This window comes from Balaenoptera physalus, assembly GCF_965194825.1.
Source record: "Balaenoptera physalus genome assembly, chromosome: X".
NCBI lineage: Eukaryota > Metazoa > Chordata > Mammalia > Artiodactyla > Balaenopteridae > Balaenoptera > Balaenoptera physalus.
In genome coordinates this window covers 96,968,033-96,991,807 of record NC_138903.1, presented here as the reverse complement: position 1 = coordinate 96,991,807, position 23,775 = coordinate 96,968,033, and the positions used below count along the sequence as shown (strand labels likewise).

General features: G+C 38.8%; 1 protein-coding gene across 5 annotated transcripts in view; it reads left to right on the top strand.

Moving 5' to 3' along the window:
- Nucleotides 1-23,775, top strand: part of ACSL4 (acyl-CoA synthetase long chain family member 4) — a 76,718-nt gene that overhangs the window by 34,710 nt on the left and 18,233 nt on the right. For 2 of the 5 annotated variants that reach the window (XM_082447572.1, XM_082447576.1), the window contains exons 3-12: nucleotides 5,434-5,964; nucleotides 6,209-6,386; nucleotides 6,785-6,894; nucleotides 7,012-7,150; nucleotides 11,102-11,252; nucleotides 11,402-11,525; nucleotides 13,583-13,654; nucleotides 20,296-20,435; nucleotides 21,225-21,397; nucleotides 23,510-23,584. In XM_082447572.1, coding sequence (XP_082303698.1) covers nucleotides 5,614-5,964; nucleotides 6,209-6,386; nucleotides 6,785-6,894; nucleotides 7,012-7,150; nucleotides 11,102-11,252; nucleotides 11,402-11,525; nucleotides 13,583-13,654; nucleotides 20,296-20,435; nucleotides 21,225-21,397; nucleotides 23,510-23,584 — 1,513 coding nt within the window. In that variant the 5' untranslated portion in view covers nucleotides 5,434-5,613. The remainder of the gene's footprint in view (nucleotides 1-5,433; nucleotides 5,965-6,208; nucleotides 6,387-6,784; nucleotides 6,895-7,011; nucleotides 7,151-11,101; nucleotides 11,253-11,401; nucleotides 11,526-13,582; nucleotides 13,655-20,295; nucleotides 20,436-21,224; nucleotides 21,398-23,509; nucleotides 23,585-23,775) is intronic. The other 3 variants (XM_082447573.1, XM_082447575.1, XM_082447574.1) reach the window with 3 other exon arrangements.

The window sequence follows — 23,775 nt, the reverse complement described above, 5'->3', positions numbered from 1 at the left end:
AGTATAAAGGTGGAAGCAGGGAGATCAGATTGGCTATTGCATTTATCCAGGTGAGAGAGGATAGTGGCTTGAGCCAGGATGGTAGCAGTAGAGGTGGTGAGAAGTAGTTGAATTTGATATCTGTTTTGTAAGTAGAGCTGGTAGGATTTGCTGTTGAATTGGGGGTGGAATGTGTGAGAAAGAGAGGGGAGTGAAAGTGAACCTGGTCATCGAAGACTTTTGGTCAAAGCAACTGGAACTACAGAAACAGGCAAGACTGGGTGTGCTAGGTTTGTGGGAGGACGATCAGTGGCTCAATTTTCAACATATGTATTGAATTTGAATATGTAACTGATATCTAAATGGATCTGTTGAGGAAACAGTTGGATATACAAACCTAGGTGCCTAAGGGAGACCTCCAGGCTAAGGGGGGAACATTTTGAGAGTCATCACCATATATATGCTATTTAAAGCTGTGAGACTAAATGAGGTCACCATGGGAGTGAGCATAGATAAAGAAAAGGTTCAAAGACTGAGCACTATAGCATTTAGAGGTCAGGGAGATGAGGAAGAAGCAGCAAAGAAGATGGAGAAGGAATGACCAGGGAAGGTGGAAGAAAACCTGAAGAATGGGGTCTCCTGGAAGCCAAGTGAAGAAGTTTCCAGCAGGAAAAGAGGGGTCAACGGGGCTAAAGGCTGGTGGTGGGTCAAAGGGGATGAGGACTGAGCTTTAATTGACCTTGGGATCTGACAACATGGAAGTCATCGGTGACCCTGATCAGAGCAATTTTGTGGAGTGGTAGAGGGGAAAGCCGGAGCGTAGTGGGTTCAAGAGGAAATAGGAGGAGGGAAGTGGGTGACAGAGCACAGAGACAGCTCTTCTCCTTCTCCTACAGAGAAGGAGAAGAAATGGGGCCGTAGCCAGAGAGGAAGGTACAAGAGAGGGAGTGGTTTCTAAGATGAAAGAAATAATAGCCTGTTAGGATGCCGATGGGACCGATTCAGTGGAGCCGGAAAAATTAATGAGGCAGGAGAGAGAGGGAAGAATCGGTAGAGTGGCGCCGCCAGGTCTTTGTGGTCTAGACAGGGGTGGCACACACAGGTGAAGGGGTCGGCCTTAGCTAGGGGCATCACTAGTCCATCTCTAGTCACGGGAGAGAAGAGAGCACGTGGCCACAGATCCGAGTAGATGGGAGTCTGTGGAGGTTCTCTTCAGACGGTTTTAGTTTTCTCAGCCAAGTGGGAAGCCAGGTCAGCAGCTGAGAATGAGGATGGCGGAGGAGCCTCGGTGGTCTGAAGAGAGAGAACAAAGGGTAACCCCAGGAGAGCAAGCCTGCGGGAGCAATCACGGATCTAAAGGGGGACGTTCAGCACAGCTGGGTGTTTCTCCAGCCAAATTCAGCTGCATGGGTACAAGTGCAGATTAGGCGGCGGACAGGATTTAACCAGGCTGTGGTTTAGCCGAGTGAGTACCGCGAAGAGGGAGAGATGCAAGCGGGTCGAAAGTGTATTCCAGGAACTGATTGTTAACGCTCACGAAATCGAAGCTGGATCCCACGAAGGATTCTCCCAACAGTGCCATGGAGTAGATGACACAAGCGATATTCCTGTTTTACACACAATGCCACTGGTACAGAGCTTTTAGGTGAGAGGTCATATATCTCATCCGAAGTCACACAGAAGAGCAGACGCTGAGGTTAGAAGCCAGACCTCCTAACTTTGTTTAGTCCATTTACCACCCAGGGTATCAGACTTTCTCTTCTTTAGAGAACAATTCATTTTCCCCTAATATAATAGCAGGGTGCTTAGTCTTGAGTTGCCAAATCATCATACACATGTCTCATAGTATAGTGGCGTTCTAGTAACGTTGACTCTGAAATAATTCAATTTTCCCATTGACTTAGATCATAAAAGGGGAACAGCACTTTACACAGAAAGCTCGAGAGCGTCTGCTACTCTACTTGGCTGTTTTCTGATACATCCCGCAGTTCCGCCCCCATCCAGTCCCCAGTCCATGAGGACTGTCCTCATTTCCCAATCTTTGTCCTCTCCTTTTGAAAACATATCCATCCTCCATACTGACTCCAAATACTGTGCTATTTTGTGAAACCTTTCTGGATGGTTCTCCTTCCTCCCTCTTTTTGTCCCCCCAAAACTGGATGTAATCTCATCCCTCTTTTGAATACCTTTAGCGTTTTGTTCTTGCTTCTCTGATGGGATCTATCATGTTCTACTGTATATATTTGTGAACTCATCTCCCTGCACCCTGCCATACATATGGACACATATGTACATGCACACGTGCATATAAAGGACTGAGAGCATGTTTTACTCATCTTTGTGTTAAGTGCTCAAAACTTACACATAGTAGGAGTTCAAATCTTTTTTTTTTAAATGAATTTATCAATAGGCTGGATGTAACACTGGAAAACCTTTGATAAGGAAGGATTTTTAGATGATAGGCAGAACCGGGCAGAGCCTGGCTGGGGAGCTTGAAAGAGCACCAGACTTGGGGACAGGCCTTGGTTACAGTTTGTACTGTCACACATTTGCTTCTCTTTGAGATGAAAGATTAGACAATATCAGTGGCTCAAATATTCAGCTGAAATGGAGGTTCCAGTGTGCCCCCACCAAATCAACTCTGCCTTTTGCTTTTATCTGTACTTGTGTTTTCACGTCCACATAAGATTTTATTCAAATGAATGAGCCATGCCTCGCCCCCTGCCCCCAGTACCACCAGAAAGAATTAGAAAACTTCTGGACTAAATGACCTCTCTGATCTCTCTTTACCTGAATGTTCTTTGAGCCTTGTGTGCTGTGTGTGTGTGTGTGTGTGTGTGTGTGTGTGTGTGTGTGTTTATGTGTATGTGTCTCGGTACTATGAGGATTAAGTAGATGTTTCCCTACCTCCAAGACTTAAGGCAAATCTGTTTAAAAGATTAAGTGTATATAACAACATGAATGACTGAACACATACAATACAGTTTAAATCTAGCTAGATTGTAAGCCCTTCAAAAGCTGTCTTCTACTTCTTCAGCCCCAAGGGTGAGCCTGAGGTGGTACTTCTGGTATTGTCCCTGATAATTTACATATTGAAATAAGTATTTATTTTGAATTGATTTCCTTTCAGTACTTCTTTATATTACCAGTAAAGAATTATTTTAAAAAATTGTGTGTGTAGGTAGACTATCATCTGAGACTATCATCTGTGACTGTCCTTTAAGGTGTATAAAGGAATATTATAAAGTATTTGTTATAACAAAGAGGTGTTGGGTTTGATAGGGTTGAGAACTCCTGGTCTGTGCTCTATACTTAGGTGCTTAGATGTTTAAAAATGATGGTATAATCAAGGATCAGAATGAGTGGTAGACATTTCAAGTGATGTGGGAAATTAGAAAAAGGAAAGATTATCAAGGATTTGGGTAGTCATGGAATGTCTGATGGAGGAGAGGATTGTTAGACTTGTCAAAGAGACTGAGATTAAAAAAAAAAAAAGAGACTGAGAAAGCAATTTCTAGGTATAGTAAATCATAAAATTAAAGTTGGAAGGGCCCCAGGAAATCATCTAGGCCAGAAATTTTTAGTGTAAGGGTGGTGTCACCCTTTGGTGTTCATGGATGGATTCCAGGGAACTCAGGAATCCCCTGAATTTGTGTATACCATTTTGCATATCTTTCTGAGGGGAACTCGGTTCATAGTTCTCATTGGATTCTGAAAGGGGCGCATCACCTCTAGGAAGTTAAGGGCTACTGATCTAGTCAGATCCTAAGCTCAGACAGATTGTTTTGCCCAAGGTTACACAGCCAGTCAGTGACAGAGATGGGGTCTGAAACCCAGGTCTTTTCGCCTGTAGTTTCTTGCTCATTTCACCACACTCAGTTGAAGGACATGAACAAAAGCAGAGGCAGGATTAAGGATTAAGCTACCATTTTATAGTAGTTGGTGTAAAAACGCACAACTCTCTTGGGGTCAGTAGTCCATTTCCACAAGAGTTGCAGAAGGATGCACTTCAATTTGTCTCCTCAAAGTGAACTAATATTTTAATTTTTGTAGTTGAAATACCCTGCCACTCTCCAAAACAGCTTTCTCAGCTGAAGGCAGGCTGCTGGAGAGACATTATTCTCCCTGAGGCTGTTTCTGCAGTTCCTTTCCATTTGGCACTGTTTTTTCTGACCTGCAGTGGCCTCCAGTTTCCTGTCAAATCAAATCAAAACTACTTTGCCTGATTTGTCAGACCCTGTACTACTGTGGCCTGTTTAGCCAGCAAGTACTCTGTGCCCCACTCAGGTGAGTGTCCTTATTTTTGGCAGTCTCTCCTCTCCCAAAGTCCTTTCATTTCTACCTCTTTATCTTTTATCATGTGGTTCCCCAGCCCAGAATGACCTCCATTCTTTCTCCTTTGTTTCCAGATCCCCGACATAAGGTCTAGCGTAAGTCTAATCTCCACAAAGCCTCCCCTAGTAACTGTGGACCATTTTGCACTTGCTCTGAACTGCTGTCGCATTTATTGCTTGCACTGCACACCGTAGCACTTAGGTATTTCCACAGGCTTTTCATCGGAAAGGCTCCAGTGGTCACTTTGGGAGTGGGGTTCCAGGAAGTCCAGGGTGGGACTCTGGGCACCCCCAATCCCTGCTTCAGCCAGAGCAATTCCACTTTAGTGTCTATATATGGGAAGTCTCCATGAGTGTTTATTTGAAGAAATGGTTTCGCTGCCACCTTCTCCTGCAAACAAAGTTTGAAAAACACTGGATCTATCTTGTGTGCTGATGGCCTCACAAGTGTTAACTCGTAATGGGCAAGGGCCAGGACTTACACTACTGTGGACTTAATACTCCCACTCCCAGGCAACTGGTGCAATTTTGAGCACAAAGTGGGCAGGTAGGAAATGATTTTATGATTGTATTGCTCCAATTTGGGGGATAGGAGGTAGTGAATAATAGCATTACCAAGAAATTATCTTAAAGAAGACCTCAGACTAATATTTCTGGGTTGATCTTTGAGAAATAAACCGAAATTGGTGGATTTTTTCTCTCTTTTGGATACAAACCCGAATCCTATTTAGAGCTATCCAGTTTGCATATACATATTTAAGAGAAACCTCAATATTGGCATTCACTACTCTCCCAAAGTGTAGCCAAACTTAAATACCACATGCCTGCCCTCATATAGGCATTAGAAGTGTTACACGACTGACTTACAGAGTGGTGTGTAGTATACCTAAAAACCTATAAAAATTAAATTTAAAATTTATGGCCGTAATGATTAAAACTGGAAAATGCCAGTCTTTCAGACCAGTTATTTCCGCTTTCTTATATCAAATCAATTATAGAAACTAATAAAGACCTGAGTATTTAAATCAATGGTCTATCAACTTGTTAATACTCTTTTGTTTTGTTTTTGTTTTGTTTTGTTTTCCCTGCTCTCTGCCTGGTTCACTGTCTTCACCTACAGGTGTACTTTATTGTCGGCTTCCAAAGATTACTAACTCTTATCTGTATCATTAAAATTGAACTGCCTTGACTCTTCTGCTACTCTTACTACTGCTTCCATTATTGCCTTCTTCAGCAAAATCAGGCTTTCTGAAGCCAAAGAATAACAAGAAATAAACACCATTTTAGAAGCCTTGCCACTATGAAACTTAAGCAAAATGTGCTCACCATTATTTTGCTGCCTATCCACTTGTTAATAACAATATACAGTGCCCTTGTATTTATTCCGTGGTATTTTCTTACCAATGCCAAGAAGAAAAACGCTATGGCAAAGAGAATAAAAGCTAAGCCCACCTCAGACAAACCTGGAAGTCCGTATCGCTCTGTCACGCACTTCGACTCACTAGCTGTCATACACATCCCTGGAGTAGACACCCTGGATAAATTATTCGATCATGCCGTATCCAAGTTTGGGAAGAAGGACAGCCTGGGGACCAGGGAAATCCTAAGTGAAGAAAATGAAATGCAGCCAAATGGAAAGGTTTTTAAGAAGGTAAAGCATTTTTGTGCTTCCTATTGTTTTTAAAGGGGAAGGTACACTTTACTTGATTGTAAATCAAGTGCATTTAAAACATGCTGGCATTCCATCATAGTGCCCGTAACTAATTCTCAGAAGGTGCTCACAGCATCTGTGTATATTCACTTGAGGGTATTTTTAGAGTTCTACACTTTGAATAGTATGTTAATTGCTTGTTTGAGTACCTATGCTAATATTACAGAATGTCTCACTTTAACAGTTAATTCTTGGGAATTATAAATGGATGAACTATCTCGAAGTGAACCGCAGAGTGAATAACTTTGGTAGTGGACTCGCTGCCTTGGGACTGAAGCCAAAGAGCACTATTGCCATTTTCTGTGAGACCAGGGCTGAATGGATGATCGCAGCACAGACCTGCTTTAAGTACAACTTTCCTCGTAAGTGCCTGGTGTTTTTGGAGGGGAGAGAGAGTGGGCTTTGCTTACGTGTGAAATTGTCCTGAGATCCTCTTGTTTTCCAAGCAAGTGTTCAGCCAGAACCTATTGGCCTTGAGAAACTGAATTGACTGATGATTTTTGCCCAGTTTGTGGCACTTCCAGTATTTCTGGGTTTCTTTAGGTTTAAAAAGTTAGAATCCCGAAAATTTGTGAGAAAGATTTGTAACCACCAGGAAGTTTGAGGCAAGGTTGAAGGGTAATAGCAGAGACTATGAAATCCAATTAGATTATAAAATGTCTTTGCATCTGTGAGTATATCTGTCATTAAAAGTTGACTTAAATAGTATATCTAAGAAATGTTTATCATTCAACTTTTGTGTTCATTTTTTATTATGTAGTTGTGACTTTATATGCCACACTTGGCAGAGAAGCTGTAGTTCACGGGTTAAATGAATCTGAGGCTACCTATCTGATTACTAGTGTCGAACTTCTGGAGAGTAAACTTAAGGTAAGTATGAAATTTTCTTTTAATTCATGGTAGTGTTTGACAGCATAGGAGAATGTTCAAGAATTGAGTTTATTGCATACCTATATTTAATAACTGTATTTTCTTTCTGCTCAACAGAATGCATTGTTGGATATTAACTGTGTTAAACATATCATTTATGTGGATAATAAGACGATCAATAAGGCAGAATACCCTGAAGGATTTAAGATTCACAGCATGCAATCAGTAGAAGAGTTGGGATCCAAGCCAGAAAACTGTAAGTAAAGCAGTTAAAACAAATTGATTAATCTCTTCAAGGCTTGTTATTCCAGTAGGTTAGGAAAAGCAGTAATGCAAGTGAAAGCTGTAAAGTTCTCTGATTTAAATCAGTTCTCTGATTTAAAAAAAAGTTCTCTGATTTAAAAAAAAAATCAAAGTTCTCTGATTTAAAAAACTTTAAAAATGTTTAAAAACTATCAAGGCCATATATGACTAAGATTTTTCTCTCCCTTTCTCCTCAAAAAGGTAACCACTATTTGAAATAGTACTAAATGGTTGAGGCTTATGGCAGTTGCTGCCAAACTTTTCTTTTTTCAAAGAAACCTACTCTAACCTTCCAATCTGGACTCACGTAAGGCAAAGATCTCAGGCCTTCCATTCAGTAAACTTTTTTTTTTTTAAATGCTTAATGCTACTGATTTTCATCATGTCTCAGAGGATGCAGAGCTGTTTGCCAAAACCATACTTGGATTATTCTACCACTGATATGGTAGTTGGTGTTTCATTTGAAACAAGTTAAGTGTGTCTTATATCAAAATGCCAGTTGGTCATCAGGACAGAGGGTTGAGCAAATGAAATACTCCACTGAAATATTTTTCTTTCTCATGTTTAATGAGAAGATCACGATACTCTACTAGATGAGTAATCGGAGTCTTTTATCACAGGCATAAGTATGCCTGCCCTTTGCTCTGGGGAGAGATATTATCTTTATCGTACTGGACAGTGCACATGCCTGCTCTTTGCTCTGGAGGGAGGCACTTTCTCTGTCTTCCAAGGCTGTTCACTGTGCAGTCATCCTTGCAAAGACAGTCTGGAACAGTCAGTGCCTCTGCTCGCAAGATGTACAGAAACTCAAGAGACCCATGGAGAATTCTCTCTCAACACCAGGTTGACCCTGCAAGATCGCGGTAAACTTGACTGGGAAGTCCTGATTGGTAGGGATTGGTTGGCACAAAACTATGGGGGGTATTGGTCCTCATAATTTTGTGTGAGCCCTAGCATCATAGACCACAGGTCCCACCTAGTCCACTCATCTCTACAGTTAATAAGACACATATGTTTGGGGTGATACTTCACCTGAGTAGACAGTTGTTATGGTGATGACAGGAAGTGAAGTGTCACATGGTGTGCTTAGCCTGAGGAGACCTTAACATATCTACTGCTGCCGCTTCCATCAGTCATCAGAAGAAGGATGCAGTCCCCGTTTGCTTGATTTATAAACTATGACAGTAGATACCTTTAAGGAGCATTAACATTACCCCATTTAAGTATAACTTTATCTTTGGTTATCTCAGTAGTAAATCATACCGTTTAAAATGGTTATTTTAACTTGTATATAGAAATGTGATTCATTTTATAAACTGATTTGTAACAAAGTTTATTTTGTAGAGGAGTTTTAGGTTCACAGCAAAACTGAGGGGAAGGTGCACATGTGCACAGCGTCCCCCATTATCAGCATCCCAGAGTGCTATGTTTGTCACAGTTGATGACCCTACACTGACATCATTATCACCACAAATCCATAGTTTACATTAGGGATTCCTCTTGGTGTTACACATCCTACGGGTTTGGACAAATGTATACTGACATGTTTCATCATTATAGTATCATACAGAGTATAAACTCATTTTTTAGAATCCAACAACCTTATTAAACTTTTATTTAATTGCGATCATATGCCTGGGGATTCTTGGTTATTTTGGTGTATTCTAGAAAGGAAAGGAGATTACTAGGTTAGCACAATACACTGTGTTGAAAGTGGAAGCCCCAGTGTGCTGTTTAAAACTTAGTATGTTAGAATCTTAGAGTTGATGTCGCCTTAAAGATCAAATCAAAAACAACAACAGCAGCAACAACAAAGGAACACAAGGAAACTTAAGGAAGTGATGGACACGCCTGTTGCCCTGATTGTGGTGATTGTATCACGGATGTTTGTCTACGTTCAGTCATCAAATTGTGCACATTGATATATTCAGTTCTTTATATTATCAATTATACCTCAATAAAGCTATTAAAAAACTATATGAACAGTTTAGATATACATTATCTCTTGTGGGCAGCACTCTTGTCCATCCAACCTAGGCTAGATAGGTTAAGAGCTGGAAGCAAATTCATGTCACGTTAAAATTTAAAATATTGATACACATATATATATATATACATACACAGTGTTTGTTTAGAGTGTGCATGTAGGCACTTAATAAACGGGGAATTGAAATTTCACTCAACTTTTTGTTTAGTTAGTATCGTGGAATGACAAAAAACGTTATGTCTTGTAATAACAGTTCTCTTTATTAGTAGGCTGAAAGATACTTTCAAGGAACATTTACAGTTTCTCTAATTCTTTTTCCCTGTGTATGACTGTTCTAATTATATTTATTGAAATGTGATTTGTTGCCTGTTTCATCTAAAAATGTTAAGCTTCTATGTTATGTCTTTTTAACTTCGTTGTTCCAGTAATTCATTTTTATTGTATTTTACAAATGCACCCATCCGTAAATTATTAGGGGAAAAAAGGGTCCTCACAGCAGATAGTTTGGGAAGCACAACTCTAGCAGACAGGTTAACAAGCTCCAGCCTGCCTCTGTTTCTCTAAATGAACTTGGATTGGAACACAGTCACATCCATTTGTTTAACAGCTGCCTATGCTTCCTTTCACCCTACAGCAACAAAGTTGGGTAGTTTTGGCACAGACCATATGACCCTCCAAGCCTAAAATATTTACTGTCTGGTCCTTTGCAAAGAAAGCCTGCAGATCCCTGCTCAAGACGGCTGACTGTAATCTGTTGGGAAGACCTCTCTATTTCCCTCCCGCAATCATTCAATAAGCAGAGATGGCACTGGGGCTCAGGACCCTTAAGATGATTAAACGTTCCTACCTGCAGACAGAGGGCAAGAAGAAACGAAGTTTAGAAACTGATTAGATATTCCCTTTGGTAGGAAATGAAGGGCTTGTAAACCCCTTTAAACTGTCTCTTTTTCTTAGTTTCCAAAAATTCCTGTCTGATTTTGATTAAAAAGAATCAAAGTATGGTATGCCCTGATAGGGGAAAAAGCACTAATTCTGGAAGATGCAAAAGAATCCCCAATCCAGACACATACTAAGTATTCTAACTACAGGAGTGAGTGAGCATATGTGTGTGTGTGTGTGTGTGTGTGTGTGTGTGTAGCAGAGAGAAAGGATCTCCTGCTATAATTTTAATCTCACTGCACTTTCAAAACTTTTAGACAATGATTTCCTATGTAGATTTCAAGAAGCAATAATCAAAACAGTAGACATTATCATTTTGGTTTGATATCCTTTGGATTTTACTTGCTACTTGGAATCTAATAAAAATATGTTAAATGTATAATGGTTCTCTAATTCAATATCCATGGTTCAATTATTTTAAAATAAAATTATTTTTCGAAAAACTTGAAAAAAATCAAGTCCAGTGGTTTTCAGTCAGGAGTGTGTATGAGTGTCACCTGTGGAGCCTTTGATCCATGTCACACAGAATCAGAATTTTCAGAACTAGGGTCCAGAGATAGTATTTTATTTAAGTTCCACAGGTGATTCTCATGCCCACTAGTGGTTAAGAACCATAATCTAGTCCAACTGTCTCATTTTAGAGATGAGAAAACTGAGGCTTGAGGAGCTCACACAAAATACTCTATCTTCCTGATTCTCCAAATCTTAGATATCTTTCCACAACAAGGCCCTGTAAACAGCACTGTGCAGAGGCATGAACAGACAGGGATTAGGCTAAACATCCAGAAGATGGGCCAGATTGAGTTTGAAATTCTCATTGCAGGTAACTAGAATTTGATAACCATTTTCGTGGTGATTAACAGTAGAGAGTATTTGTTTTAAATAGTTTATCATTACGGCAAAATCTAAAAATCTTACCTTTGCTTAGCAATTTGACTTGTAAACTAGAGAAAATTTGGTGCTTTGTCATTTATTTAGCAAGCGTTCCTCCAAATAGACCAACTCCTTCGGACTTGGCTATCGTCATGTATACCAGTGGTTCTACTGGTCGACCTAAGGGAGTGATGATGCATCATAGCAATCTGATAGCTGGAATGACAGGCCAGTGTGAGAGAATTCCCGGACTGGGGTAAGAGAGAATTATTCAACTTTCTTCTTAGAAATCAGAGCTCATGCTTGGCTTTCTCTAGTCTGTATTAAAACGCTAAGGTCATTGATGTTTCTAAGTTACAGTGTCTTTGTAAGAATGGCTAAAATGTTTCTCTTACTTTGTTTTAGACCAAAGGACACATATATTGGCTACCTGCCTTTGGCTCATGTACTAGAACTGACAGCAGAGATATCTTGTTTTACCTATGGTTGTAGGATTGGATATTCTTCTCCACTTACTCTCTCTGACCAGGTGACAAGCTTTTCAGTATATTGGCCTGATCATATTAAGTTACAGTGTTTGGCTGAGGATAGATTACTAAAACATGAGATATTTTAATTCAGCTAAAACTTTCTCCTTGGCTTCAAAAGTATGCAGCTGCAGTAAATAACCTTGAGGATTTGTTAGCATTGCTTTATCTACATATTTTAAAGTTATTTTGAGACAAATAATTACTTCCATTGTCTTCAGTATTCTATCAACCAAAATGTTATCAAATTAGTATTTCTGTATGATGTTAGTCGATGTTCATAGTGGTGACTTTGAGATGTGGCTTTGCCTTTTGGCTAATCAAAGAAAGTTAAAATTATCTTCAGGCTTGTTTTACTGCTTTATCTACCTTAGTTGAAGTTTTTTGCTTTTTGTTTTTGTTTTTGTTTGAAAATGGATGGTCTGTGCTATGTGTGATATGTTATTAATAAAAATGCTCAGTTTACCAAAATATCCCATTTTCTTTTATCCTGGATCAGAGTTTCTCCTCTAAGAAAGGCTGAAATGTGCTAGAAGAAATAATCTACATCATAAAGCACTAATGCACTCATACCTCAGACTTGTAGGTTATGTTAGTTGGCACAGATAACTCACAGAGCAGTAGAGATCAAATTCCATGTGTAAATGTCTGCCTTTGCCCTAAATGTAGGGCCAGACACTATCAAACTCTTAGAGGAAAACATAGGCAGAACACTCTATGACATAAATCACAGCAAGATCCTTTTTGACCCACCTCCTAGAGAAATGGAAATAAAAACAAAAATAAACAAATGGGACCTAATGAAACTTCAAAGCTTTTGCACAGCAAAGGAAACCATAAACAACACGAAAAGACAACCCTCAGAATGGGAGAAAATATTTGCAGATGAAGCAACTGACAAAGGATTAATCTCCAAAATTTACAAGCAGCTCATACAGCTCAATAGCAAAGAAACAAACAACACAATCCAAAAATGGGCAGAAGACCTAAATAGACATTTCTCCAAAGAAGATATACAGATTGCTAACAAACACGTGAAAGAATGCTCAACATCATTAATCATTAGAGAAATGCAAATCAAAACTACAATGAGATGTCATCTCACACCGGTCAGAATGGCCATCATCAAAAAATCTACAAAAAAAAAAAAATCTGCAAACAACAAATGCTGGAGAGGGTGTGGAGAAAAGGGAACCCTCTTGCACTGTTGGTGGGAATGTAAATTGATACAGCCACTATGGAGAACAGTATGGAGGTTCCTTAAAAAACTAAAAATAGAACTACCATACGACCCAGCAATCCCACCAATGGGCATATATCCTGAGAAAACCATAATTCAAAAAGAGTCATGTACCACAATATTCATTGCAGCTCTACTTACAATAGCCAGGACATGGAAGCAACCTAAGTGTCCATCAACAGATGAATGGATAAAGAAGATGTGCCACATATATACAATGGAATATTACTCAGCCATAAAAAGAAACGAAATTGAGTTATTTGTAGTGAGGTGGATGGACCTAGAGTCTGTCATACAGAGTGAAGTCAGAAGGAGAAAAACAAATACCGTATGCTAACACATATACATGGAATCTAAAAAAAAAAAAAAATGGCCATGAAGAACCTAGGGGCAAGATGGGAATAAAGACGCAGACCTACTAGAGAATGGACTTGAGGATACGGGGAGGGGGAAGGGTAAGCTGGGACAAACTGAGAGAGTGGCATGGACATATATACACTACCGAATGTAAAATAGATAGCTAGTGGGAAGTAGCCGCATAGCACAGGGACATCAGCTCGGTGCTTTGTGACCACCTAGAGGGGTGGGATAGGGAGGGTGGGAGGGAGAAGCAAGAGGGAAGAGATATGAGGATATATGTATATGTATAACTGATTCACTTTGTTATAAAGCAGAAACTAATACACCATTGTAAAGCAATTATACTCCAATAAAGATGTTAAAAAAAATGTCTGTCTTTGCTCTTGTTAATACTTGAATTATAACGTTTTCTGCTGAAGGTTTCTTTCCTTGATCCTATTTACTTTTTCTTTACTCTAGTCCAGCAAAATTAAAAAGGGAAGCAAAGGAGACTGTACTGTACTGAAGCCTTCGCTCATGGCAGCTGTCCCGGTGAGTACAGAATGTCTATGTCATTCACTGCCTGCACTTGGACTTTTAAAAAAGTAACACTCTTAGGTATTTTTCTACATTTTAAAATAATTTTACTTCGGGAAAATTATGGCAAAACGTGTCCGTTAAAATCTTAGCTAAGCACTGGGGAAAGATGAAATGGCAAACTTCTGAAGTGTATGCCTGTTAGGGTTTGCCAATTCTTGAAAATTAAGTGATGAAACTGACCTAGCTCAAATTACCTAGTCTGAGAATTGGTCATAATATTTTAAAGGTAGAATACACTCTAAAGATCATTTTGTTTAATCACTTGATTCAAAAATGAGGCAACCTAGGCCATCCTAGAGAACTGGGGCAGTGTATCCAAGGTTGCAGAGCTGGTTCATGGCAGAGCTGATTCTAGAATCCAAGCCTCCTGACCCTTACGGTGGCTAAGAAAGACTAAGGAAACTGTCATTTGAGAGAACTCCCAGACAAAAAAGTTGAATTCTAGATATTCAAAATCCTTATGTGAAATATTGCCTTTTATAAAAATAAGATGTTACATTTTATAGCCTTATAATGATAAATTATGAGATATTTAACACAGTGTTTCTAACTTGTATAATCAAATATATTCTAGCGCTTTAGGCTTCGGAAACTCCAGTGTGAGTATCACTACTGCTTGTATCATGATCAGACTTTACATCTTATCCCAGTATCTTTCAAAGAATTGTTTTTGCACACGGAAAGCCTGCGATTACACAATGAAGTGTTCAGTCCAATTTTTTCTAAGAATTACAGATGGAAGATAAATTTTTTTTTAGCTTCTAATTACAACATTACCAAATAACCAAAGAATTAGAACAGATCAGAGTAGCAGCTGCTCTTTTGTTTAGAGGTGCTGTAGAATTCAGCAAGTTTACAAACTAAAAGGAGAGGCTTCTGATTAAAAGCATAATAAAATGCTAATAATAGGTAGCTTAGTACTTAAGTATGTTCTAGACGCTGTTATCCCCATTTTATAAAGAAAAAAAAAACTTGCCAAAGGTCACAGAGCCCATAGGTGGTCATTAAAGCTTGAACTCTTTTATCAGTCTGATCGCAGAGACTTCTCAACCACTATGGCTGTCTATTTAGGATTGTCTTTGTTGTTTTGTTTTGGGAAACAGTGTGTTGGGTTTATTACCCAGGAGTTCCTAGGAAACAGTATCAGAGAACATAATTAGGGAGGGGGAAGGGCCGAGGAGTCTAGGAAGTAACGTCTGAATTTAGGCCTGAAAGATAAACAGGAGTTAGCTGATATGCTATGTATCCTTTAATTACCCATTGTTCATTCTCCTTGACTTTGTGTCTTGGGAGGCTAATTTCTGTGGATGAATTACCGGGAGGACTTGCTTGCCTTCTGATTTCTGGTGGGGCTTAGCCACTTGTTGGCTCTCATGAAAGTTCAGAGGGCAGGGAGAGAGGTCTGCACACTTAACTGCCTTTGCCTCTCCCTGCTGGGCTGCGAATTTTGGCACTTGTTGCCAGGTGCTCATTGGACAGTCTCTTCCCTGTTGGCTCTAACCAGGTCTTTCCCATGGTTACCATCCTCTACCAGGTTCCAGTAATACTTCTCTCCTCTTATTTCTTCAGGCCTAGGGATAGTCAATGGCCTCCTATGTTGCTAGTGCATTGATGCTTCACCAAACCTTATTGGCTCCCTTAGCTCCTCCCACTCGTCTGTAAATAAGCCTTTCAAAAATCTGATTATTGAGAATTGTTTTGGATAGATTCTATTTTCTGAGTTTGTTTCTTTCCTGAGTCAGAATAAAAGATCCATTTAGTACTGTAATGGTCACATGTTCACAGTGTGAGAATTCAGAGTAAATCGCTGCTGATAAGCAGTGACTCCACTGAACGTCCTGTAATGTTAGGTTGAGGTAAAGGGTGACTGAATGTGCTAACAATAAACCCTGCCAACTTGTTGCAACTGTGTTGTGTTCCTTACTCATTAAGCCCTTTCTGTGCCTGTGATTGGTATATAGTGTTGGAAGGAGCGGTGGAAGTGGTTCTCACACATCTGTCTCACTCCCATATGCTCTCTGCCACCCAACACACTTTTTTAAAAAAAATGACATACACATGATTTATTGGTAGGGTACACATGGTACAATTTACTTATTTCCTTTGGGGGTGATTTTTTAAATTGAAATATAGTCGATGTATAATAATATATTAGTTTCAGGTATACTACGTGATTTGACATTTGCATACCATACACTTCTTTTTTTTTTTTTAACATCCTCATTGGAGTATAATTGCTTCACAATGTTGTGTTAGTTTCTCCTGTATAACAAAGTGAATCAGCTATACGTATACATATATCTCCATATCCCCTCCCTCTTGCATCTCTCTCCCACCCTCCCTATCCCACCCCTCCAGGTGGTCACAAAGCACCAAGCTGATCTCCCTGTGCTGTGCGGCTGCTTCCCACTAGCTATCTGTTTTACATTTGGTAGTGTATATAAGTCCATACCACTCTCTCATTTCGTCCCAGCTTACCCTTCCCCCTCCCCATGTCCTCAAGTCCATTCTCTATGCCTGCGTCTTGATTCCTGTCCTGCCCCTAGGTTCTTCAGAACCATTTTTTTTTAGATTCCATATATATGTGTTAGCATACGGTATTTGTTTTTCTCTTTCTGACTTGCTTCACTCTGTATGACAGACTCTAGGTCCATCCACCTTGCTACAAATAACTCAATTTTGTTTCTTTTTATGGCTGAGTAATATTCCATTGTATATATGTACCAAATCTTCTTTATCCATTCATCTGTCGATGGACACTTAGGTTGCTTCCATGTCCTGGCTATTGTAAATAGAGCTGCAATGAACACTGTGGTACATGACTCTTTGAATTATGGTTCTCTCAGGGTATATGCCCAGTAGTGGGATTGCTGGGTCATATGGTAGTTCTATTTTTAGTTTTTTAAGGAACCTCCATACTGTTCTCCATAGTGGCTGTATCAATTTACATTCCCACCAACAGTGCAAGAGGGTTCCCTTTCTCCACACCCTCTCTAGCATTGATTGTTTGTAGATTTTTTGATGATGGTCATTCTGACCGATGTGAGGTGATACCTCATTGTAGTTTTGATTTGCATTTCTCTAATGATTAGTGATGTTGAGCATTCTTTCATGTGTCTGTTGGCAATCTGTATATCTTCTTTGGAGAAATGTCTATTTAGGTCTTCTGCCCATTTTTGGATTGGGTTGTTTGTTTCTTTGCTATTGAGCTGCATGAGCTGCTTGTAAATTTTGGAGATTAATCCTTTGTCAGTTGCTTCATTTGCAAATATTTTCTCCCATTCTGAGGGCTGTCTTTTCGTGTTGTTTATGGTTTCCTTTGCTGTGCAAAAGCTTTGAAGTTTCATTAGGTCCCATTTGTTTATTTTTGTTTTTATTTCCATTTCTCTAGGAGGTGGGTCAAAAAGGATCTTGCTGTGATTTATGTCATAGAGTGTTCTGCCTATGTTTTCCTCTAAGAGTTTTATAGCGTCTGGCCTTACATTTAGGTCTTTAATCCATTTTGAGTTTATTTTTGTGTATGGTGTTAGGGAGTTTTCTAATTTCATTCATTTACATGTAGCTGTCCAGTTTTCCCAGCACCACTTACTGAAGAGGCTGTCTTTTCTCCATTGTATAGTCTTGCCTCCTTTATCAAAAATAAGGTGACCATATGTGCGTGGGTTTATTTCTGGGCTTTCTATCCTGTTCCATTGATCTATATTTCTGTTTTTGTGCCAGTATACCATACTCTCTTGATTACTGTAGCCTTGTAGTATAGTCTGAAGTCTGGGAGCCTGATTCCTCCAGCTCCGTTTTTCTTTCTCAAGATTGCTTTGGCTATTCGGGGTCTTTTGTGTTTCCATACAAATTGTGAAATTTTTTGTTCTAGGTCTGTGAAATATGCCATTGGTAGTTTGATAGGGATTGCACTGAATCTGTAGATTGCTTTGGGTAGTATAGTCATTTTCACAATGTTGATTCTTCCAATCCAAGAACATGGTATATGTCTCCATCTGTTTGTATCATCTTTAATTTCTTTCATCAGTGTCATAGTTTTCTGCATACAGGTCTTTTGTCTCCATAGGTAGGTTTATTCCTTGGTATTTTATTCTTTTTGTTGCAGTGGTAAATGGGAGTGTTTCCTTAATTTCTCTTTCAGATTTTTCATCCTTCGTGTATAGGAATGCAAGAGATTTCTGTGCATTAGTTTTGTATCTTGCTACTTTACCAAATTCGTTGATTAGCTCTAGCAGTTTTCTGGTAGCATGTTTAGGATTCTCTATGTATAGTATCATGTCATCTGCAAACAGTGACAGCTTTACTTCTTCTTTTCCAATTTGGATTCCTTTTATTTCTTTTTCTTCTCTGATTGCTGTGGCTAAAACTTCCAAAACTATGTTGAATAATAGTGGTGAGAGTGGACAACCTTGTCTTGTTCCTGATCTTAGAGGCAATGGTTTCAGTTTTTCACCATTGAGAAGGATGTTGGCTGTGGCTTTGTGATATATGGCCTTTATTATGTTGAGGTAAGTTCCCTCTGTGCCTACTTTCTGGAGGGTTTTTATCATAAATGGGTGTTGAATTTTGTTGAAAGCTTTCTCTGCATCTATTGAGTTGATCATATGGTTTTTCTTCTTCAGTTTCTTAATGTGGTGCATCACGTTGATTGATTTCTGTATGGTGAAGAATCCTTGCATTCCTGGGATAAACCCCAGTTGATCATGGTGTATGACCCTTTTAATGTGCTGTTGGATTGTTTGCTAGTATTTTGTTGAGGAGTTTTGCATCTAATGTTCATCAGTGATATTGGCCTGTAGGTTTCTTTCTTTGTGACATCTTTGTCTGGTTTCCATACACTTTTTAAAGCAGGATAGTTATAGGATGTTGAAGTCATTTTAGGGAAATTCTGGGATTTCTCAGTCACAGATATAAACAAAGATTTCAGTTATCCAACAGTGATACCTTTTGTGGAAATGTAGAAAACAACATTGTACCATGCCCGCCCCCCAGCTGTACTGACATATAATTGATACATAGCATTGTGTCAGTTTAAGGTGTACAGTGTGATGATTTGATATACATATGTATTGTGGAATGATTACCACAGTAATGTTAATCAACACATTTATCACCTCGCATAGTTACTATTTGTGTGTTTATGATGAGAACATTTAAGATCTATTGTTTTACCAACTTTCAAGTATACAATACAGTCTTGTTAACTGTAGTCACCATGCTGTACATTAGATCTCTAGACTTATTCACCTGGAAGTTTGTACCCTTTGACCAACATCTCCCCATTTCCCCCGACCCCTAGACCCGGACAACCACCAATTTACTCTCTGTTGCTATGAATTCAGCTTTTTTAGGTTTCACATGTAAGTGAGATCACATAGGATTTGTCTTTTTCTGTCTGACTTATTTCACTTAGCATAATGCAAGGGCTGGTTCTGCTGTCCTCATTTGTGAATGACTCTGTTCTAATATTGAAAGAGCCATCCATAGAGTTATTCATTATAGCACAACTGAATTTACATTAATTGCTATTTTAAATATTTAAAACTAGGTGTTTATAAATAGGTGTGCTTTATTCAATAACTCTTGTTAATTTGTGCTAAGTAATGCCAAGAAAACATCATTTAGTGATAGTTGGGGCTTTTATTGGTTTGTTTGGGGTTTTTTGTTTTCTGTTTTGCATGTATTAGCTTGGGAGTCAGTATATCCCAAACCTAGTCCTACTTCTAATTTTCCAAGGAGCTGTGAACAAGAATTCTATTTTTTTTTGTTGTTATCTTAGCTTCTATTAAAATGGAATAGACAGGGCTTCCCTGGTGGCGCAGTGGTTGAGAGTCTGCCTGCTAGTGCAGGGAACACGGGTTCGAGCCCTGGTCTGGGAGGATCCCACATGCCGCAGAGCAACTGGGCCCGTGAGCCACAACTACTGAGCCTGCGCGTCTGGAGCCTGTGCTCCGTGACGAAAGGCCACGATAGTGAGGCCCGCGCACCGCGATGAAGAGCGGCCCCCGCTTGCCGCAGCTGGAGGAAGCCCTCGCACAGAAACGAAGACCCAACACAGCCAAAAATAAATAAATAAATAAATAAATAAATAAATAAATAAATAAATAATTAAAAAAAGAAAAAAACTTTTAAAAAAAATGGAATAGACATGCCTAAATTATAGGGACATAAGAATTTTAAGAAACTGTAAAACTCTCTGCCACGCTGTAAGAGTCACAAGGTAGTAAGAAAAACATCAGGATTAGATTCAACATAGTTGGATGTTTTAGTGCTATTTGAGAATAAGTGAATATATTTGAAGAAAAGAATTAAAAAAAATTATCTTTATGTGTTAGGTGAATGAACTATTTATTCTCCAGTCAATGTTTAAAAAATTTTAGATAAACTTAGTGTGTAGAACTGAAGAAACCCCTATACTTGTCCTTAGTGTTTTTGAAATAGTGAACAAGTTAGTGAAATTAATCCTACAATATAATAAATATTTCCATTCTACTAGACTTTTACCTAAGATATTGTAAATAAGGTATTTTCGACTAAGACTGTCTCAGTGTTGGTGTAGTTCTTTTCAGATTATTTAATATGTTGCCTTTTAGGAAATCATGGATAGAATTTATAAGAATGTTATGAGCAAAGTCCAAGAGATGAATTATATCCAGAAAACTCTGTTCAAGATAGGGTATGATTACAAATTGGAACAGATCAAAAAGGGATATGATGCACCGCTTTGCAATCTGTAAGTATATCTCATAGACTCTGTAGTTTGAGCCTTTAAATCTTTTTGTGTTTTTACATCTGGAAGATGAGTAAGTAACTGACAAGTTAATTTAGTTTGAGCATCACCACCATGATCATAACGTTGAATTTCTCTTTTATTCACTTCTAAGCCTCATTGCTTGTATAGCAAGCAGAGGACCTTGAACTCTGATCTTGGCAAATTAACAAATGTTAATAATTGAGTACATATTTAAGATTTAATTATAATATTTGGTCTCATGAAGAAAAACTAGAGTAGACTTTTGTGTCAAGACAATTGAGTTTAAAAAATGCCATTTCTAACTCAAAAAAGTGATTTTCAAGATTTATTTGGCGTGAAGGTTTCTGATTCATTGTATTCATAAAATAGCATATTAAGTGTATGAATATAACGGTTATTTTAAATGTGGTGCTGGGGAGTTGAGATGGGGAAGCATTTTTCATTGGAAGGGAAATAAGATAGATGACTAAATGTTCCAAAGGTAACTTTACATTTTTTCCTTTGACATCATCCTTTTCGTTCATTTACTGTGTGTCAAAGTAGTTTCCTGACACCATACATTTTTCTTTTTGCCTTTTTAAGAGTTTTTCTGGCATTTTTTTCAATGTGTTACTAGTTGTTGCTTTGTTCACCTCTCATTATCACAGTGGTCCTGAAATATGGGTGTTCAACCAACGTTGAGAAATCTTTTCCAGAGCCTATAAATTAGTGTGTCACCAAGAATAATCTGTGCATATATTAAAATCATTTATCACCCCTTTTATCAAGGATACTGTTTAAAAAGGTGAAGGCTTTGCTAGGAGGGAATGTCCGTATGATGCTGTCTGGTGGAGCACCCCTGTCTCCGCAGACACAACGATTCATGAATGTCTGCTTCTGCTGCCCGGTTGGTCAGGGTTATGGACTGACAGAATCGTGTGGTGCTGGCACAGTTACTGAAGGTAAGCATTTTTAATGTGGCAAATAATTATGTTAATTGCTACTGGTAAGGCCAATTTGCATTGCCTTTGGGAACCATGGTAACTTTATACCTCTTAAGTAATATCAGATTCAATGAAAATCTGCATATTTTAGTTTTAGAAACTTGTAGTTGAGTCATGTGTACCCTTTATTTTTAAGCCTCGTAAATACTTAGGACACATTGTCAGTCCTGAAAGTTCCGTCACCCTGGTCTTGTAATCTTCTTTCTCTAAATGATCACTTCCTCGGAGAACTGCACTCTTGGAATAAGGTATCACTTTTGTGCTCCCTCTCAAATCTGTATTCCTGCCCTGACTTCTTGTTTGCTTTCTGTTGTTTTCAACAGCCTATAGCAGGGTTTCTCAACTTCAGCACTGCTGAAATTTTGACCCAGATAATTCTTTATTGTTGTGAGCTCTCCTTCACATTGTAGGATGTTTAGCCACTAGATAGCTGCCAGATAATATGACAATGAATTATATCTTTAGATGTTACCAAATATCCCTTAAGGGGCAAATCACCCTAGGTTGTGAAACAATGGGGTATAGTAATTTTTTTACTATCTCACTTTCACTTTAAACTTATGTCCAAAGTCAATGCCATTATCCACAACCATCTTTCCATTGCCAAATTGTTTGACAGTGTTATTACCATCCTTAAAATCATTCAGGGCATTAGCTTTGAAGTCATTTGATTGTTTATTTTTAATATCTTTAACTTTCACCAGATCTTCCCACTTTTTCATTGGATTGCTCCCTCCACTGCCTGCCACCTTTGGCATCTAACCTTTTATTACTTCACACTGCCCTGTGGTAACAGCCTTTCAGCTGCTGTGTCTGCCTCTATTATATTACTTCTGATTCATCCTCTATTCTTCTGTTAGACACATCCACCTCAAACACTGCTTCATACCTGGTGAACGTAGCTTTCAAGATGTCTCTAACCTGGCACCATTGTACCTCTTCATCATTATTTGCCACCTGTGTACACACCAGGATTCTTGTTTCCAAATAAGCCAATCTTCTTACTCTCTCTTGTATTTTCTGTTCCCTTCTCTTGCAATGCCCTTTTTGCTATCTGGTCACAGCCATCTTCTCATGTGCAACTCTTCAATTAAGTGTTTCCCAGACATTTCATCTTACATTGATCTTTCTAGTCTCCAAGGTGCTATTGTTCTCACCATCAGTACCATGCAGTTTAGTATTTAAAAGTGCTCTAAATTATTTCACGTGCTTTTCTCTCCAGGTAGTTTGTTTGTAAGCTCATTGAGGGCAGTGTCTCCTTACCTTTAATGTGTTTTCCTCACAATGTTTAATATAATGCTAGGTACATAATAGGTTGTCCATAAATACTTGATTACTGCAAGCAATAATCACAAACTACAAAAGGATAATATCATCATCATCATCATGTTGGATAATAGCTGCTAACATTTATTGAACACTTTGGTTTTTGCCAAGAAGTGTTAAGCACTGTCCACGAATCATCTCATTTAACCCTCACAGCATATCCCTATATGAAATGGGTTCTGTTATTATCCCCTTTTACATAGATGAGGAAATGGAGGTTTAGAGAAGTTAAGTAACTTGTCCAATTTATACATCCAGTCAGTGAGTTGTAGAGGAGGACTTCCAATCAAAATCTGTCTTACCAGAATCCTACGTAGGTAATGGTAGAGCCAGCTCTCCTCCCTTAACAGATTTTTATACTTGATTATCCGAAATGTAGCCATGAGAAGCCAAAATGATGTACCAACATTGAAATCAATTGCACTGTTAAAATGAAGCTGAAGGGACTTCCCTGGCGGTCCAGTGGTTAAGACTCCATGCTTCCACTTCAGGGGGCACGGGTTCGATCCCTGGTCAGGGAACTAAGATCCCGCACATTGTGCGGTGCGGCCAAAAATAAATAAATAAATAAAAAATAAAGCTGAATTATTGAAAAATGGTCACGCTTTGCATTCCTCTCACCATGGCCTCTTCTTTTGTCATCTTTCAGAATCTGGCTCCAACTTTAATATTCCTGTAATCACATTAGGGGGAGTCTGAAATGTGTTACACTAATTAATATCTTTGTTGCTCTTTCCCTTATAGTTACTGACTATACTACGGGCAGAGTTGGAGCCCCTCTTATTTGCTGTGAAATTAAGCTAAAAGACTGGCAGGAAGGTAAGCATTTTATGACAAGCTCTAGTGTTTCTAGATATGCTAAAAACTACCACGAGCCTCTAGACTTCCATTTTTAAAAAGCATTAGGTTGTCTGCGGTAGCGAGTCTTTGCTGTTGCTTGTTCCCTGTGCTTTCTTTTTCTTCAGTAACATTGTTAGGTTCCCAAGAGGAAAGGGAAATCTCTAGAATCT